General features: G+C 41.9%; 1 protein-coding gene across 1 annotated transcript; it reads left to right on the top strand.

Annotated features, from left to right (window-relative positions):
- Positions 1–9,939: 9,939 nt before the first annotated feature.
- mitfa (melanocyte inducing transcription factor a) lies at positions 9,940–18,020 on the top strand. The gene is made up of 9 exons (XM_048254653.1): positions 9,940–9,998; positions 10,360–10,590; positions 15,048–15,143; positions 15,257–15,374; positions 15,827–15,919; positions 16,639–16,695; positions 16,809–16,884; positions 17,221–17,368; positions 17,595–18,020. The coding sequence occupies exons 1-9, from the start codon at positions 9,966–9,968 to the stop codon at positions 18,018–18,020; spliced, it is 1,278 nt and encodes a 425-aa protein (XP_048110610.1). The 5' UTR covers positions 9,940–9,965.
- Positions 18,021–18,289: the final 269 nt, after the last annotated feature.

Raw genomic sequence — 18,289 nt, 5'->3', positions numbered from 1 at the left:
AACATCTTGGCATAATAGTTGTCCTGGATGGATATTAGTTTAGTTTAGTTTAGCTTACCTTTAGGCTACTGTCATTGTAGGCCTACACATAATACAACGAAATTTGAGGACCTTTCAGGTGCACCACATTCAATGACATAATTTTAATTGAAGAACTAGCATACACACGACATACATACTCACTTCCAGGGCTGAACTTGGACAAAAAATCGGCCCTGGCATTTTTGGTCCATGCGGCCCACACGCACCATGATTGGTCAGACATTGACCAATCTGCAGACAGTTTTTCTCTTTTTTTTATTACTCTTTTTCGGTATTACTATTGATATTTGATATTGTATTGATATTATTGTTATTATTACTATTTTGATTAATATTGTGGATCATATTGGCCTATGAGGGTCCAGGGTTGCTGTTAAACACACCATTTTAACACAGTTTGGGAGGGACAGAAATACCATAACAGAGCAAGCAGGGCTCATCTTCTGTCTAACTCAGCTAGGTGACATGAACATTGACCTGCATATCACTTCACTGCTTGACAGTACCCTGCATCATGGCCGGCTCTAGGCAGGGCCCAGGATGGGCTAAGCCTACCCAAGCATTGTGTCTTGACCACCCAAACAAAGTCAAGAAGTTAGTTGTGCATCAGCGCAGTGTGCAGTCTCAAACCCAGCTTGAATGTAAATGAGTTGGTGTTGAGTGCAGTGGTAGCTAGCTGGTATGTTTATGTATGTGTGTTAGGTAAACCCCCCTCCTGATGCCTTAAAGGAAATTTCACATAGATCTCTATTTCCCAGTGTCACTGAGTGCTGTCAGCCTGAAATGCCTATAGCCAGAGACACAGTACTCAAAAAATACTCCATAGAAATGCATGGGGCTAGTTTGTCACGCCAATATGGCCGTTGTCTACACATATCCCACCCCTTCCTCGGCAAACCGTCAACATGTGAATACATTGAGCCAATCATATGGTGTGTTGTGAAGACATCGTGCCAATCATGTGTAGTCGGGTGAACTTTTCACAGCTGCCAGGCGGATTGTGTGCATCTGGGGGTGGGACTGACAATGAGCAACAAATGTCTTCCTGTTTAAAACCGCCTCTTCGGCCCATTTGTTTGTAACGTGTTGCCGGGCGTCGGAAGGCTGGAATTGCTAGCGGTACATCGGTCGTTGAGCGGTATGTAAAGGCTTTTGTTATGCTGCATGTGGTTATCAACTACGAAGGTACCATGTTGCCCTCGGCTAGTGTTCTTAAGTCATGCGTGCTTGTTGTTTTTTTAGTGAATCGCTTCAGACAAACTCTGGGTGGCAGCCAGTAGCGTTAGCATTCATCGCCAGCTGTGCAAGGTAATGGTGTCTCCCTTGTTTATAATAACTTAATGCTGCAGCGAGCTCCGACATAGTAAAGATCCTGACTGTTTGTTAACATTAGTTTGTTTCACTAGAGTATGCCAAAGCCTGTCCCCTCCTACCTCGGCTCACCTCTTGTGATGACCGGTCATTGACTTTTTAAGGTAGGCCTATGTATACATGTTGTCCGTGATGTGCAAGTGTCACGGTGACTTATTATAGCGTGATGGTTTATTGAAGCCTTTTAAACTAAACGTTTTCCCCCTACAGGCCTTCGAATTGTGGGCAAGGGGTTCTGACCACTGTTTTCTCCGTGTTTTGTTTGAGTTCTAGTATCGTAGCCAGTCATGTTTTTCTTTTAGTTTGGGGTTGTTGATATCGTGTCTGTGTGTGGGTGTGTGCGCGTACGTCTTCGTACGGGCAGGCGCTTTGTCTGTTTTTTTGGGTTTTCTTAATTTCTTATATATTTTGCCCCGTTCTTCTCTCTTTGTCCATCTACGGCCTGCGGCCTACTGAACTTCATCTAATCAGCCAAACCTGTGTAGTAGCCTGCTTTGTGTGAGCACCTGTTAGTGTGGGTTGACAATTGCTGTGTATCCTCGTGTGATGAAATTACTTCCTTAGATAGAATGGTGTGTAGTTCGAAGTAACCTTGTGTGACTTATAGCTTAGTCCATCACTTCCCAGCTTGATTCTATAGAGGTTGCGGTCTGACTGAGATGTAGTGGGTGTGTTTATGGTATTTTGTCTTTATGTTGGCTGTGTGTATTTTCCTTTGTTATTGTTATGTGTATTCTGTACTCTCTCTCTTTTTAAAGAAAAAAACCAAGAAACTTTCTAAGAAAATGATAAGACAAGGACTACAAACAAATAAACTATTTATTGACTGAGACAGCCTCTATGTTCATTTACTTGAATAGCCTGCTCTGGTAGTTTATATATGGCAACCAAGCACTTTGCTACATTTGACCCTGCTCGCAGCGCCAAATGTAGCAAAGTGCTTGGTAGATGGACAAAGAGAGAAGAACGGGGCAAAATATATAAGAAATTAAGAAAACCCAAAAAAACAGACAAAGCCTGCCCGCATTTAAGACGTGCCAAGACACACACCCACACACAGACACGATATCAACAACCCCAAACTAAAAGAAAAAACATGACTGGCTACGATACTAGAACTCAAACAAAACACGAGAAAACAGTGGTCAGAACCCCTTGCCCACAATTCAAGGCCTGTAGGGGAAAACGTTTAGTTTAAAAGGCTTCAATAAACCATCACGCTATAATAAGTCACCGTGACACTTGCACATCACGGACAACATGTATACATAGGCCTACCTTAAAAAGTCAATGACCGGTCATCACAAGAGGTGAGCCGAGGTAGGAGGGGACAGGCTTTTCGCATACTCTAGTGAAACAAACTAATGTTAACAAACAGTCAGGATCTTTACTATGTCGGAGCTCGCTGCAGCATTAAGTTATTATAAACAAGGGAGACACCATTACCTTGCACAGCTGGCTTATGAATGCTAACGCTACTGGCTGCCACCCAGAGTTTGTCTGAAGCTTATCACTAAAACAACAAGCACGCATGACTTAAGAACACTAGCCGAGGGCAACATGGTACCTTCGTGAAGTTGATAACCACATGCAGCATAACAAAGCCTTTACATACCGCCAACCAATCGATGTGTACCGCTAGCAATTCCAGCCTTCCGACGCCGCAACACGCTACAAACAAATGACGCCGGAAGACCGTGTTTTAAACAGGAAGACATTTGTTGCTCATTGTCAGTCCCACCCCCAGATGCACACAATCCGCCTGGCAGCTGTGAAAAGTTCACCCGACTACACATGTGTTGTGATCTCGCCGCTGGAGCAAGATTGGTGTCGTGAAGCCTTGCGCACGCGCAGTTCGACCCAAAGACTGTGCCCGATGAGTGCCCATAAAACGTTGGTATATGGCCGCCGAGTGGAGGGACTTGCCTAAAAGGACTTTGCTATAGCCACTAGCCTAGAAATCTAGACGCACCCTAGCGGCGGCAAATTAATTTGCTCAGCCTGTACGTCTAGTAGCAAACCATAGGAATTTCTATTGGCTGACACCGTGGACGTCATCCAATCACAGCGCTCTATTTTGTTAGAGAGTCTTAAAAGCGCGGGCTTAACAGGATGACAACAGTCCTATGGACGGTGAACAACAAGGAATTCGGTGGCTATGGCGAATCTAAGAGCGTTGTTTGAATCGGGGCGCTGGCGCCAACTTTGGAGGAGTTGGACTTGTGCTTTTCTTTGAAAGTTGAGCAACACAATGCACTTAAGTCATTCCTTTGAAGAAGGATGTATTTGCCGCTTTTGCCAACCGGATAATGGATATGGTCGTGGCGCTGGCCTATTGCATGGCCTAGGCAGTTTGAAAGAAAATTCTCTGCCCGCCCCTTGGATTAAGCGAGGTGAATGGGTCGATTCCAGACTATACATTTCAATGATATAGGATGGCCCGCCAGGCTATATAGCCACACCATGTATCAAAATCAAATACTATATTTTAGTACCAAAAATGCTCTTTAAAAGGAGCATGATATCACTTTGCAAACCTTCCATATCTGTCTATTTAATCTATTCCTTCATCAGTAGACTGAATCTGTTGATTAAGTGGACAGTGTTTGAGAGCAACAGCTTTTCTCTGCCTACGAGACATGCCATAAACTGCAAACAGTCAACAGATCAATATGCGGACCTGCCTGTTACATCTCATAGCCTAAATACTGTATCAGAGATGCACTCAAAAAGTCACAACTGAACTTGTCAAGTGCTACAAAGTGGAGACAAGTCAGATTGAGCAATGTTGCAGAGCAACCACATACTGTAAACGGTTACATGTCTTACGATTGGATGATTAAAGTTCTTAAGAAACTGATAATTAAAGTTCTCAAGAAACTTGGTTGGTATGAGGCATGAGGTTGGTTGGTATGAGGCAGACAGAGGCTGCATTCATAGTTTTGCACTTTTATGATGTCATTACATCACCAAAAGTAGGTTATTGGTTTTACCAAAGATAGGACTATTTGGCAGTATTTTAAAACTACAAAAATACACACTTATCTATTTTGATACAAAATATGAAGCCATTTTCTTCCAACAAAATAAAAAACAAATGACAACATACTAGCCTATTTTGTATTTGAAATACTTATTTTAAATACATGTATGAAATACTGCCTATCCCTGGCTGTTGGCTGCAGCAACTCAAGCTAGGTAGGTAGTAGGCTACTGATTGTTTTGTGTTTATGTCCAATTTGGATCCAATTTGCCCGCTTTGCTATCCTATAGCCTAAGCTACCCAAAGTTTATACAAGCCCACTTAGTAGGCTTGAACCGGTCCTGCCGTGCATGGAGACATTTCAGGATAATAATGGAGATGTTAGCAAAACTTTAGAGAGATGATGCATATAATATCCCTCCCTCATTCATTTATTTGCGCAAAAGCCCACATTCTGCGTTCACTCCAGTGAGACGATAGCCTGACGTAGCATACTCAATTCTAGTCAGAATATGAGTCTGATCCTGCTCCATTGGGACATAATTATGGGGCGTTTCAACCAATACGGGGGGGTGTAGTGTAGATGTAGGAAGAACACACAAACCATCCTTCTTCTCCACAAATGCCTTAACATTGTTTTCTGGTCTTTTGTAAAAGTTATTGTGCCGTCAATATCTCCTACAACACTCATTAGCGAAATCTAAGAGATACGTAGTAGGGTAGGCTATTAGGAAAAAACTGATAGCCTATATCCCCTCCGTTTTTAAAAATAATTACGTTGAACACTGATATGCTACAAACATATATATAGTTATAAACAGCTGGGAAAGGCTGTTGCAAATTCCACGGACAGGTGGTCAATCAGAGATTGCAAACTACCAAGGGAATAACATGTCACAATGCAACACGCTGTTTTCCCTTGATAAAAGTGAAACCATGAGTTTTCTCACATCTCAACTGTGGCCAAAGTTTTCAGAAATAATCGTTTTCAGTGATAAAACCTCATTGAAATAATATGCATTTTCCATATGAAGTCTTAGAAGCCATCTGCCTCCTTCTAGCCACAGCGTTTTTGTTGCAAACATAATCAATGTGCTCAGATGACGTGATAGACAAGGGGCTGTTGCTCACCTGTCCATCATCCGTCCATGGTCCGCCAGCTCTGGGGCGAGCATAGTTGCTCCACAACGGATGCCAGACCGAACTTCCTGACCTCAAATGTTGTGGGCGGGACTAAGTTCGGCTGGCACCCAGGCTAGTGAGACGAGTGAAATGAATGTTTCTGTCGCCATATGCTATTTGCTACGATATTTACCTCTGTTAGGCCTACAAGAAACTTGGGGAAACTTTTTATTTATTTTTCTTTCGGTCTGCAGTATCATTCAATTGTGCCGCAAATTAACAGACAGAAGCCGAGCGTAAAAAATAAATATGGGCTAATTTATAATTACATCGGCGATTCGGTCCAAAAGTGCGTTGGCCCATCGGGAAAATGCCCGGTATGCCAGATGCAGTCCAGCCCTGCCCACTTCATACAGCATTGTCCTGAGGTTCCATAATTTGATGGATATACTGCAGGGTTTAAAGTATTGCAAATTGCCCTTATAATAAATAAGTGTCTACATTAAAAAAAAAATAACACATACATTATGATAGGATATAAATATGATATGGAATGTTGATAGCCATATGTAAAAGAGGAAGTTTTTTTTGTAGGGCATGCCAGGGCAAGATAGGTTTAGTTCATATGCATTCAGGGTGCATATGGGTCTCATATGGCCAATGAGCTGATCTTGTGTTTGCTTACTACATGTGTCATCCATTGCACTTTCAGTGTTGCCTATGAACCAGTAGTTTTCAGAATAATTTTGGTTGGTGAGCAATTATCACAACAGTCATTTCAATCGAAATCCACTAAACAGTCTGATTGTACAACCAGGCTAATAGACTACCATCTGGAAAAATGTGGTGTTATCAGCTATAACTGCACAAATTGCTCTTTAGTTATTCAGTTCAGTCAGTTGATAAACACATTGCAGCAAAATGGAGAGTTTTGTTTGTTGGACTGAATATTAAACATGAATTTATTGAGTTGTATGCAGTACTTCTGTCTGTATGCTTATTAACACCCATACCTAACAAACACTTTAAAAATCATTTTGATTTCACAGTGTGAAAAGGAAATATTTGACCTACTGAGACCATCATCGGAGAGAGTGCACACTACTTAATGCTATGGCTTCCCTGAGGCATTCCTCTTTCTGCTAAGTTGAAAGAGTTCAGCAACCTAGTGTCTCCTCTCTGTCTGTAAGCTCGGTTAGCGGTCAGATAAATTTGGCATCTTGCCGTGGGTGAGCATGTTCAGGAGCATCACTTCATCTCACATGGCAGATTGCAAACATGATGCTGACTGCACTGATTGATCTTGTTGAAGTTTTGACGCCATGGTCCAGTTGGACCTTGTGCTTTGGTCTTCTTCATATCTTATTCAAGAGACACAATCCTCTTTTATTGCAGAATGAATATCTGAATGATAAGCTTTAATGGTGCAGTATCTGCAGTATCATTCAATTGTGCCGCAAATTAACAGACAGAAGCCGAAAAAAAAAAATAAATATGGGCTAATTTATAATTACATCGGCCATTCGGTCCAAAAGTGCGTTGGCCCATCGGGAAAATGCCCGGTATGCCAGATGCAGTCCAGCCCTGCCCACTTCATACAGCATTGTCCTGAGGTTCCATAATTTGATGGATATACTGCAGGGTTTAAAGTATTGCAAATTGCCCTTATAATAAATAAGTGTCTACATTAAAAAAAAAATAACACATACATTATGATAGGATATAAATATGATATGGAATGTTGATAGCCATATGTAAAAGAGGAAGTTTTTTGTAGGGCATGCCAGGGGCAAGATAGGGGGGTTTAGTTCATGTGCGCATTCAGGGTGCATATGGGTCTCATATGGCCAATGAGCTGATCTTGTGTTTGCTTACTACATGTGTCATCCATTGCACTTTCAGTGTTGCCTATGAACCAGTAGTTTTCAGAATAATTTTGGTTGGTGAGCAATTATCACAACAGTCATTTCAATCGAAATCCACTAAACAGTCTGATTGTACAACCAGGCTAATAGACTACCATCTGGAAAAATGTGGTGTTATCAGCTATAACTGCACAAATTGCTCTTTAGTTATTCAGTTCAGTCAGTTGATAAACACATTGCAGCAAAATGGAGAGTTTTGTTTGTTGGACTGAATATTAAACATGAATTTATTGAGTTGTATGCAGTACTTCTGTCTGTATGCTTATTAACACGCCATACCTAACAAACACTTTAAAATCATTTTGATTTCACAGTGTGAAAAGGAAATATTTGACCTACTGAGACCATCATCGGAGAGAGTGCACACTACTTAATGCTATGGCTTCCCTGAGGCATTCCTCTTTCTGCTAAGTTGAAAGAGTTCAGCAACCTAGTGTCTCCTCTCTGTCTGTAAGCTCGGTTAGCGGTCAGATAAATTTGTCATCTTGCCGTGGGTGAGCATGTTCAGGAGCATCACTTCATCTCACATGGCAGATTGCAAACATGATGCTGACTGCACTGATTGATCTTGTTGAAGTTTTGACGCCATGGTCCAGTTGGACCTTGTGCTTTGGTCTTCTTCATATCTTATTCAAGAGACACAATCCTCTTTTATTGCAGAATGAATATCTGAATGATAAGCTTTAATGGTGCAGTATCTGCAGTATCATTCAATTGTGCCGCAAATTAACAGACAGAAGCCGAGCGTAAAAAATAAATATGGGCTAATTTATAATTACATCGGCGATTCGGTCCAAAAGTGCGTTGGCCCATCGGGAAAATGCCCGGTATGCCAGATGCAGTCCAGCCCTGCCCACTTCATACAGCATAGTCCTGAGGTTCCATAATTTGATGGATATACTGCAGGGTTTAAAGTATTGCAAATTGCCCTTATAATAAATAAGTGTCTACATTAAAAAAAAAAATAACACATACATTATGATAGGATATAAATATGATATGGAATGTTGATAGCCATATGTAAAAGAGGAAGTTTTTTGTAGGGCATGCCAGGGGCAAGATAGGGGGGTTTAGTTCATGTGCGCATTCAGGGTGCATATGGCTCTCATATGGCCAATGAGCTGATCTTGTGTTTGCTCACTACATGTGTCATCCATTGCACTTTCAGTGTTGCCTATGAACCAGTAGTTTTCAGAATAATTTTGGTTGGTGAGCAATTATCACAACAGTCATTTCAATCGAAATCCACTAAACAGTCTGATTGTACAACCAGGCTAATAGACTACCATCTGGAAAAATGTGGTGTTATCAGCTATAACTGCACAAATTGCTCTTTAGTTATTCAGTTCAGTCAGTTGATAAACACATTGCAGCGAAATGGAGAGTTTTGTTTGTTGGACTGAATATTAAACATGAATTTATTGAGTTGTATGCAGTACTTCTGTCTGTATGCTTATTAACACGCCATACCTAACAAACACTTTAAAATCATTTTGATTTCACAGTGTGAACAGGAAATATTTGACCTACTGAGACCATCATCGGAGAGAGTGCACACTACTTAATGCTATGGCTTCCCTGAGGCATTCCTCTTTCTGCTAAGTTGAAAGAGTTCAGCAACCTAGTGTCTCCTCTCTGTCTGTAAGCTCGGTTAGCGGTCAGATAAATTTGGCATCTTGCCGTGGGTGAGCATGTTCAGGAGCATCACTTCATCTCACATGGCAGATTGCAAACATGATGCTGACTGCACTGATTGATCTTGTTGAAGTTTTGACGCCATGGTCCAGTTGGACCTTGTGCTTTGGTCTTCTTCATATCTTATTCAAGAGACACAATCCTCTTTTATTGCAGAATGAATATCTGAATGATAAGCTTTAATGGTGTGGGATGTATGTCCAATGTTTCTAGCAGCGACAGTAAAAACTGACTGTAAACTCAAACAAACAAAAAGCATAATAGCACACTCAAAAGAATCCTGTCAAATCATCTTGGTGCTTTGCCTCAGTTAAGTTTTTACTAGCGTTGACATTCATTGGATTCTTTTTGTCAACTCCCCCATTTCTAAGTTTACTCTGTCATACACACTCTTGTTTTTAGACTAACAGTTGCAGTTATTATGCCCTGGACACTCAGAACAAATAATGTTTTATGCTGGATGAGTGGAACTAAAGATGAAACGTTAGGTAGCCTTGAGCCAGTTGCTGTATGCAGACAACTCACCCATCAGTGAAAGCTTCCTTTGTGTAGCAAAAGAGCTGACGTCAAATGGACTCCATAAAGACATAAATTCATCGTTTGGGTAGAACAACACAACATGAGGAGAATGATCTCTCCTTCTGGACCCTAATATGCATAACTAATTAGCCTGTTCTCCACGCCAGTGCCTTATAAGTTCAACTGGCCACGGCTTTTCTCTTGATTGTACATGTAAGCTCTGCAGTCCATAAGGAGTCCAGCTCATAGAAGACCTCATAAAGGGAATATCTGCTGCTCTGAGAAAATAGACACATCTCTCTGACAGAATGCTGGAAATGCTTGAGTACAGTCATTACCAGGTGAGCCTTCATGGCTGTGTGTTTGGCACAGTTATTTATTGCAGTTTGGGCAGTGCATATGTTTGAGTTCTGGAGTTATGAATTGAAAATCAGGCTCCCTGATTTGTTTGATGAAGGAGTGTGACGTTTTATAGACCAGTGGATTTTAGAGTACACAGAAGGCAATGAAAATGTTTCACCCTTGATAAAAGATATTTTTGGATGCTTAACGTTACAGAGAAGTGCAGAAAAATGGACCAGGTTTCCATTTGAACATAACCCTACATGTGGATATGATCTTTGAGAAAACAGCAAAATTCTTACATTTGTCTCATTTGGAACTTCACTGAGATGTAACATGGTGGTTGTGTTTTCTGTCCAGGTTCAAAGTCATCTTGAGAGCCCGTCCAAGTACCACCTCCAGCAGTCTCAGCGGCAGCAGGTGAAGCAGTACCTCAGCTCCACTCTGGGTGCCAAGCTTGGAGGGCCGAACGGCAGCGGCCCAGCTTGCGCCAGCCAGACCCCGGAGCACGGGATGCCCCCGGGCCCAGGCACCAGCGCTCCCAACAGCCCCATGGCCCTCCTGACCTTAAACTCCAACTGCGAGAAGGAGGTAAGGACAGACACAGAGATGCTATACCTCTGATTTCATGAAATCTATCTGATGACTTAACTGTGAGAAGGAAGTAAGGACAGACACACAGATGCTATACCTTTGATTTCATGAAATCTATCTGATGGTTTAATTGTGAGAAGGAGGTAGGTTAGACACAGAGATAGAATAGTGCTAGGCTACTGCCATGACATATTTTTGATGATTTAATGACATTAAACTTAAACTGAGGAGGTAGGGTAGACATACAGATCCCATACCACTAACGTCATGAAATGATTCTGGTATCATGTAGAGAGTTGTCGAGACTGACTATAGGTCCACATTTGAGTTTATGTGTTTGCGGTGTTTCCTGTGTTATCACATTTGTTTTGGTCTGGTTAGCAGCCTTCCCTGATGAAAAGCAAGATGATGGAAACAGTTACTTTGTTAAAATAATTATGAATTACTGCATTTTTGGTTTTGCTAAGTGGTGCCAATTAAGATCAAATCACAATTCTTCCACAACCCCCATAATTGCAGTATTCTACTGTCATTGCAAAATGTCAATGTTGTGTGATTCATGTTGATCTCATGCTATGCTATTGTCTTACCAACGAATTGATTACAAGTTTGGTAAACATAAGTAACTTACAGCCTCTATAATTGGTAAATTATTGAGCAAATGATTTGGTAGATCATGTCATTAAATGTCAATACTACCTTACAAAAATACAGTGTGTGTCAATTGGTTGACCATACTGCATGCAATTTTCAAGTCAATGTATCAGTATTAGTTTTTGTTGACAAATGTGAAAACATTCATAGACAAACAATAATGCAACTCCACAATTAGATGCCTCAGTAGGCTATACATGGATATATACTACTGTAATGTTAGAATAAGAAGTTATAATACATACTTCCTGATACTCACTATAGCCTAAATAACTGAACAAACAGGGTTCTTTGCTAGCAATTGCTGGGTAGTTCATTAACCCAGATGGCTCAGCACACCCACTCAAATGAACATCAAAGATGTTCAGACATGCTTTTCAGACAGAAAGCAAATGTTTTCTCCATGATTGGGCAACATTATGGCAAAGTTATTTCTTCACTTTTTTATTCACTCCCCATATCTGAATACGGTCAGATCAGACTGACATTTAAGCTGATGTTTGCTACAGGGCAGAGTGATATTGAGCACAAATTTAACAGGCAGAGTGACACTGAACACATCCTTGAACACAAAACACTGATCAATGTGATGTTTATAGAAACCCTCTGATCTAACTTTATCAGAAATCCTCTGATATAACTTTACCAGATCTCTTAACTCTTCTATAGGGTTAATTAGGGCATTTATTTACATTTGTCTGAATATAGAAAATAAACGGAGTGTCTATTTACTCCCCTGGTACGAATAGCCTTGGCCACACAGCTGAGCTATACACACCCTGTGACAACAACAAAAAGACGTTGCTCACGTGCACAAAAAACATGGTGGACATTCGTTTTTTCGTCAGCAGAAAGTGAAGAATTCTGAAAGGTTTCGGCACTAATATCTGTTAAGTTTTAGATTGAAAAGTTGTGTTTTATTTTCATAATCTTGGTTCAGTGAACACATATAACCGTCAGTTTGTTAGTTAACAGAAATGTCATGAATATAACGTTCAGGCCTATAAACTTTAAGTTTACCGGCAAACACCAACTGCTTGTGGAAGAAGATAGTGCAGTGGTTACAGACATGGGTTGGTATGTGGGAAACCAGGGTTCCAATCCTATGTGATGCATTTTGGCAGAGTGAGTGTGCATGTGTATCATCGTCTCTGAAGGCGCGCAATTTGAACAAGAAATCGGTTCTCTAACGGTTTTGATTGCAACAATTAGCTAGTTCTAGCCTGGTCCTTACCACCTGTGACTATGTTTCTCTTCGTCATACAGTCTGGAACAAAGTAATAATAATCTGTCTCCGTAATGGGCGGATGCTTATTTTGAGGTTTAAAATCATTGGAGTTCCCTTAACCAATGCAGGCTACCTGACCGCCAGGGCAGTCTCTTCGTAGTGGATCTATCTCTAACTTAGCCTCTAACTGTGGCGCTAGCCACAGACCAAGAGTTGTATACTAAAAGCGTCACGTCGCCGAGATTATATCAGCTCTTGTCACACAGCAGTTTTCCCTCTTATCTCTTCTCGCCGCTTATCAGACGATTGTTGTTCTACGCAGCCCGGTGACTTCGTCGGAGCTTACTTCGTTCTCCACGGGCTGTTCAGACTACACTCTCGGATAAGTTGGATTGTACTGACGACCTACTTGTTATTTAACCTGGACCTTGCTCAGTTAAACTAACAGTTGTTCGGCATAAAACAACGCACCTTGAGCAACGCTCGGTGACTGGCAAACTTTACAGTCCACAAGCACGGTAGCCTCGCCTGGAGCCCAGCTCGGCCACAGGCTAGCCTCTGTCAAACACAAACACGGAGCGGTTTACCTTGAGCTCCGCTCGGTAACCGGCTAGCTCACGTCAAGACACATCGCTTCGCCTTGAGCCCCGCTTGGTAGGGTAGCTAGTAGCTAACATTCCATTCCTTAAAGCAACACCAAAGAGTTTTTTGCACCTTAAAATAATATTTCCAAAATCGTTTCAGTGGTTCATCAACTTGTAACAGGGTGAACGACACTTCTGCATTAAACCAAGGCCCCTCTATCGGCTATAACCGCACTATGTAAGTTTGCCAGATCGGGTAGCGGATCTGTAGTTTGATGGAATGAGACATAAGAAACTACAAATTTGACTTGCATCTGAAGTCGCAATACATTGTACTTTAATAAAATCATTCAACATATCCTACCTTTTCTGTGGACATTGTTATTTGCAAAGCCAGTGCTGGATAAACAAATAGTGCGTTTGACAGAGGAAAAGTTCTTTGGTGTTGCTTTAAGTAGGCCTATCGCCGCATTGGTTTTGTTAAGGTAATTTGAGAGTAGAGGGGAGAATAACGAGCAGCAAACGTTTATTTGAAAACATGATAAGTAGTGATGCATGTAGTACACTTGTGCGTTTAGGTTAGCTATCACCATCTGATAAATCAAACTCTTCCCAAAGCCAGTTGGAAGGAGAGTTATACGTCGATGCCATTTGTAAAATTGACAAGACAAGCCTGCTCCTGCCCTCGAGAGTTGCGACAACTTCGCGGATAGCTTCTAGCGTCTCTTCCTCCGTCGCCTTGTTGCTGTGCTGTTGAACTACAAGCTTCGCTGGACTACAAGCAACTCGGCAGGCAAGTTCCGCGTCATCACTCAACTGTTCGCTGATTGGCGCGGTCGTACGCGAACCGCATACTGTGGGTTGGGCCAGACTACATGCGAGGCTGAAATCAAATTTTGGCCGGAAGTACGTAGGATGGTAACACCAGGCTAAGCTAGTTCATGCACCAGGGTGTAAATAGCATACAGTACTATATACACCAGGGTACGAATAGCATCCACTTCTAACTATAAATTGATGCAAACAGCATACCTTATTCAGAGTGTCTATTACACAACTGAGCTATTCACACCCTGTTACGTAACAACAACAAAAAACATGTTGCTTTTTTTATTATTATTACATTGTGTGATCAATATGCCAGAATAAATGCACAAGAGTGCAAATAGCATACTCTGATATTTGTACCAGACAGGGTATTAATAGAACACATTGCTGTGTGCACCGGGGTACAAATAGCATACATTGATATTTGTACCAGACGGGGTATTTATAGAACACATTGCTGTGTGCACCGGGGTACGAATAGCATACATTGATATTTGTACCAGACTGGGTACTAATAGGACACATTGCTGTGTGCACCGGGGTACGAATAGAATTCACTTCCAATTGCACCAGGGTACGAATAGCATACACTGCTAATTGTACCAAGGGAGCAAATAGCCTTACCCTAAAATAAATTGCAAATAAAATTCCCAAACCTGTATATTTACTAACTCCCCAACAGTGCAAAAGTTGTGTAGACACTAACAGCTGAAGCCTAGTATAAGTATAAGTATAGGTATAAGTATAAGTACAAGTACAAGTATAAGTATATATACTCTTTTGATCCCGTGAAGGAAATTTGGTCTCTGCATTTATCCTAATCTGTGAATTAGTGAAACACACACAGCACACAGTGTACACACAGCGAGGTGAAGCACACTAACACGGAGCAGTGAGCTGCCTGCTACAGCGGCGCTCGGGGAGCAGTGAGGGATAAGGTGCCTTGCTCAAGGGCACTTCAGCCGTGGATGTGGGCATGGGAGAGCAGTGCTCCACCACTTCCCCCGCCCACACTGAGTAGTCTTGGGCATTGCCTTAGGGGTGCATAAATGGCTTCAACCACATACTATATAATGTGACCTTATTTTAGTGGTCGGCGCCCAAAAGATTGAGTATGTATGACGAATTTCAACATTGTGCTGCATTAATTGCCTTGGCAGATGGACGATGTAATTGAAGACATTATTAGCCTGGAGTCAAGCTATAATGATGACATCCTTGGCCTTATGGATGCCGGTCTTCAGATGACCAACACGGTATCCTCGCTTGACCTTTCCTTTACCAGAGAACACACATTTTCATTTATTAAGTATTATTTATTTTTTTAATTCATTTGAGGCCTGACGTGAGATGGCTTGTCTTTCGCCAGATTCCGGTGTCTGCTAATCTCCTGGACATGTATAACAACCATGCCATTTCTCCACCCGGTGTGGCCATCAGTAACTCCTGCCCGGCCAGTCTACCTAACGTCAAAAGGGAATTCTCTGGTAAGTCCATCTCCCCACCTCTTTAAGCCTCTCAAGACCGCTGCTTTAGCATCTGAGAACAGACCAGCCTATGGGGTTGTTGAATGAATGGGCTACTTTTCTCCTCACTGCTGAAAGTAGATTTTCTCGGAAAGCCATTAAAGAGCAAACTTGACACATTTAAGGATACATTCGCAGCCTGCACAATCCAAATAAAGAGATTAAGACAAGCAGTGCTTTGGGCTCTGATGTACAGTGACCCTATAGGGTAAGTCTGTTGTACTGTAGATGCCTGAACAGTCTCGCACACAGTCAGATCCCATTACCCATTGCAAATGTAATGTATAGGATAAATGTATCATCATCATTTAGTCTTCTATGCATTTATGTCCATATCCATATTGTGTACAATTTAATATGCACAATATAGGTCACATATGAATTATAATGAAATATAATATTGTACCAAATAGTGGCGCCTGCTGCGGGAATGATGCACATTCTGGACAAACCTGGATCCTGTGGCAAGTTTGAAAGCTTTCAAAGGCAAGAAGGTTTTCCAGTAGGTATGTCACCATCTCCATAAATTATGAATTCTAAGCTATGTACACATACTCAAACGTACAGACACATAACTAGCATTACGCCTCACACCGAACTGGGCTTTAACCCAGCAGATTTATAATACAGCACCTCAGATTGGGAAGCGCGTTGCTAGCCAGTAGGACCCTTAAAGTGGAGGTTTGTTCACGGCACAGCTCCTGCACCCCGTGGCTACCGTACACACACACACACACACACACACACACACACACACACACACACACACACACACTCATAACAAAGTTAGAAATTCTCTCTCACACACAAACTCATAAACAAGAGTACTCTTGTTTAGTCTAGTATACAAGGAATACTTAAATCATATGGTCTTTAAAAGGATAGGGATCAGGATCTGGCATATTTCAATTGCACATCATATGAACCTTTTAATGTACAAACCATAATGTGTCCCAAAATGAAAAATTCAAACAGAAGTTAAATTGTGTGGCTTGGCATTCAACTTCATGAGATGAAGGTTTCACATGATTTTTTTTATTGGCCTTGTGCCTCACAAAATGGCTAAACAATTGACTATTCTTCAAGATTTGTGTGACTGTCTCCATGTGTTGAGAACACATAACAACCTCTAAATCACAACTATCACAATCACTAACTTGGGATTTTGCATTAATGCTTCTAATTTTGCTTAGTCAGTGACTCAATGTTGTCTTACTTATTTCAGAAGCTGAGGTCAGGGCTCTTGCCAAGGAGAGACAAAAGAAGGATAACCACAATTTAAGTATGTCTGACAGCCACACCAGTCAATAATAAGCATGCAATGCTTATAAACAGTTATGGAAAACATTCATTGTTTTTTCTCTTTTTTTAAATGTTTAAATTTTTTCTCTTTAGTTGAACGAAGGAGAAGGTTCAACATCAATGATCGCATCAAAGAACTGGGAACTTTAATCCCCAAGTCAAATGATCCGTAAGTACCGGTAATAAACAATTATCAAAGAGAAAAATCCATAGATCTGTATTCATATGGAATGAAATTGCATGACAATTCTGTGTACAATCTACAAAAAAGGGAAAAAAAACCCATTTCCTACAGATCCAGACTGTAGCTGTAAATTAGGTTAACTCTAGTACAGTGCATCAAATGGCAACATTTATGTTTAAAAATGTACATGGTCCCTAACAAACAAAATTAATAAAATGGTTCTATAAACGATTTTCTCTATCTTAATGATAACTTCCTAGTTTGCTTTCCTCCGTGTTGGTCCTGACACAGAGATCATTGTTTTTTAACTGCTGCTGACAGTGACATGAGATGGAACAAAGGCACCATTTTGAAGGCTTCTGTGGACTACATCCGGAAGCTTCAGCGTGAGCAGCAGCGTGCCAAGGAGCTGGAGACCAGGCAAAAGAGGCTGGAGCATGCCAATCGACACCTGATGCTGCGCATCCAGGTGCACACACTTCTGCTTTGGAGTTTGTCAATGTGGCTGTTTGTGTGGGTTCTGCTCTTCCCATTCGAAAATTAACGAAACCTTAACTGTGTATTATGTGTGTGTGCGTGTGTGCTCTCCACATTCAGAAAGCTACAAACTCTAAGCGTCTGAGAGTGAGATTAAGATTAACTGTACATTGTGTGTGTGTGTGTGTGTGTGTGTGTGTGTGTGCGCCCCCATAAAGGAGCTGGAGATGCAGGCTCGGGCCCACGGTCTGGCCGTGGTGGCCTCCTCCACCCTCTGCTCCTCTGAGCTGGTGGCGCGGGCCATCAAACAGGAGCCCGGCCTGGACGACTGCGCCGCGGCCAACCTCTATGCCACTCAGCCGCACTCCTCCCCTGACCTGTCCCGACCCACCACCCTGGACCTGAACAACGGCACCATCAGCTACAGCGACAGCCACTGCGACGTGGACGACGACTCTGAGGCCTATGGCAGTCCACCCAGGGTCTCGGGCAAGCTGGAGGACATTTTCATGGACAACGGCCTGTCGTCAGTGACCTCTAGCGATCCCCTGCTCTCCTCCATCTCCCCCGGGGCGTCCAACAGCAGTGGCAGTCGCCGTAGCAGCACCAGTATGGAGGAAAATGAGAACGGGCACGTGTGTTAGCGGGGGTGAACCCCCCTCTCTCTTGAGGTGATGATGCTAATCTCCGAGCTGAGGTGTGTTTAAAAATCGCAAACAAAAGCAAATTTTTGCAACATGGACATTTGCAAACAGTTTTTCATGTTTTGAGTTTGCTGCAAACATTCGTTTGTAAACACTCGCAAATGGCCTAAGGAGGTAGTCCTTTAAGAACATACATGGACATTGCGTGAAAGGTTAGAGTTGAAATTTAGAATGTTTACACAGAAACTAAAATTTAACTGTTCCAAGAA

Source organism: Alosa alosa, chromosome 10, assembly GCF_017589495.1.
Source record: "Alosa alosa isolate M-15738 ecotype Scorff River chromosome 10, AALO_Geno_1.1, whole genome shotgun sequence".
In the NCBI taxonomy this organism is placed as follows: Eukaryota; Metazoa; Chordata; class Actinopteri; order Clupeiformes; family Clupeidae; genus Alosa; species Alosa alosa.
The sequence above is the reverse complement of the archived record's forward strand: the minus strand, read 5'-3'. Positions and strand labels throughout refer to the sequence as shown.

What these genes read in the sequence shown, in the direction of transcription:
- mitfa (XM_048254653.1), top strand. Translation starts at nt 9,966, where the DNA reads ATGCTGGAAATGCTTGAGTACAGTCATTACCAG. An exon ending in GCAAGAAGGTTTTCCAGTAG is followed by an intron (nt 15,920 to 16,638) that starts GTATGTCACCAT and finishes TACTTATTTCAG; the next exon opens with AAGCTGAGGTCAGGGCTCTT. An exon ending in GAAGGATAACCACAATTTAA is followed by an intron (nt 16,696 to 16,808) that starts GTATGTCTGACA and finishes TTTTCTCTTTAG; the next exon opens with TTGAACGAAGGAGAAGGTTC.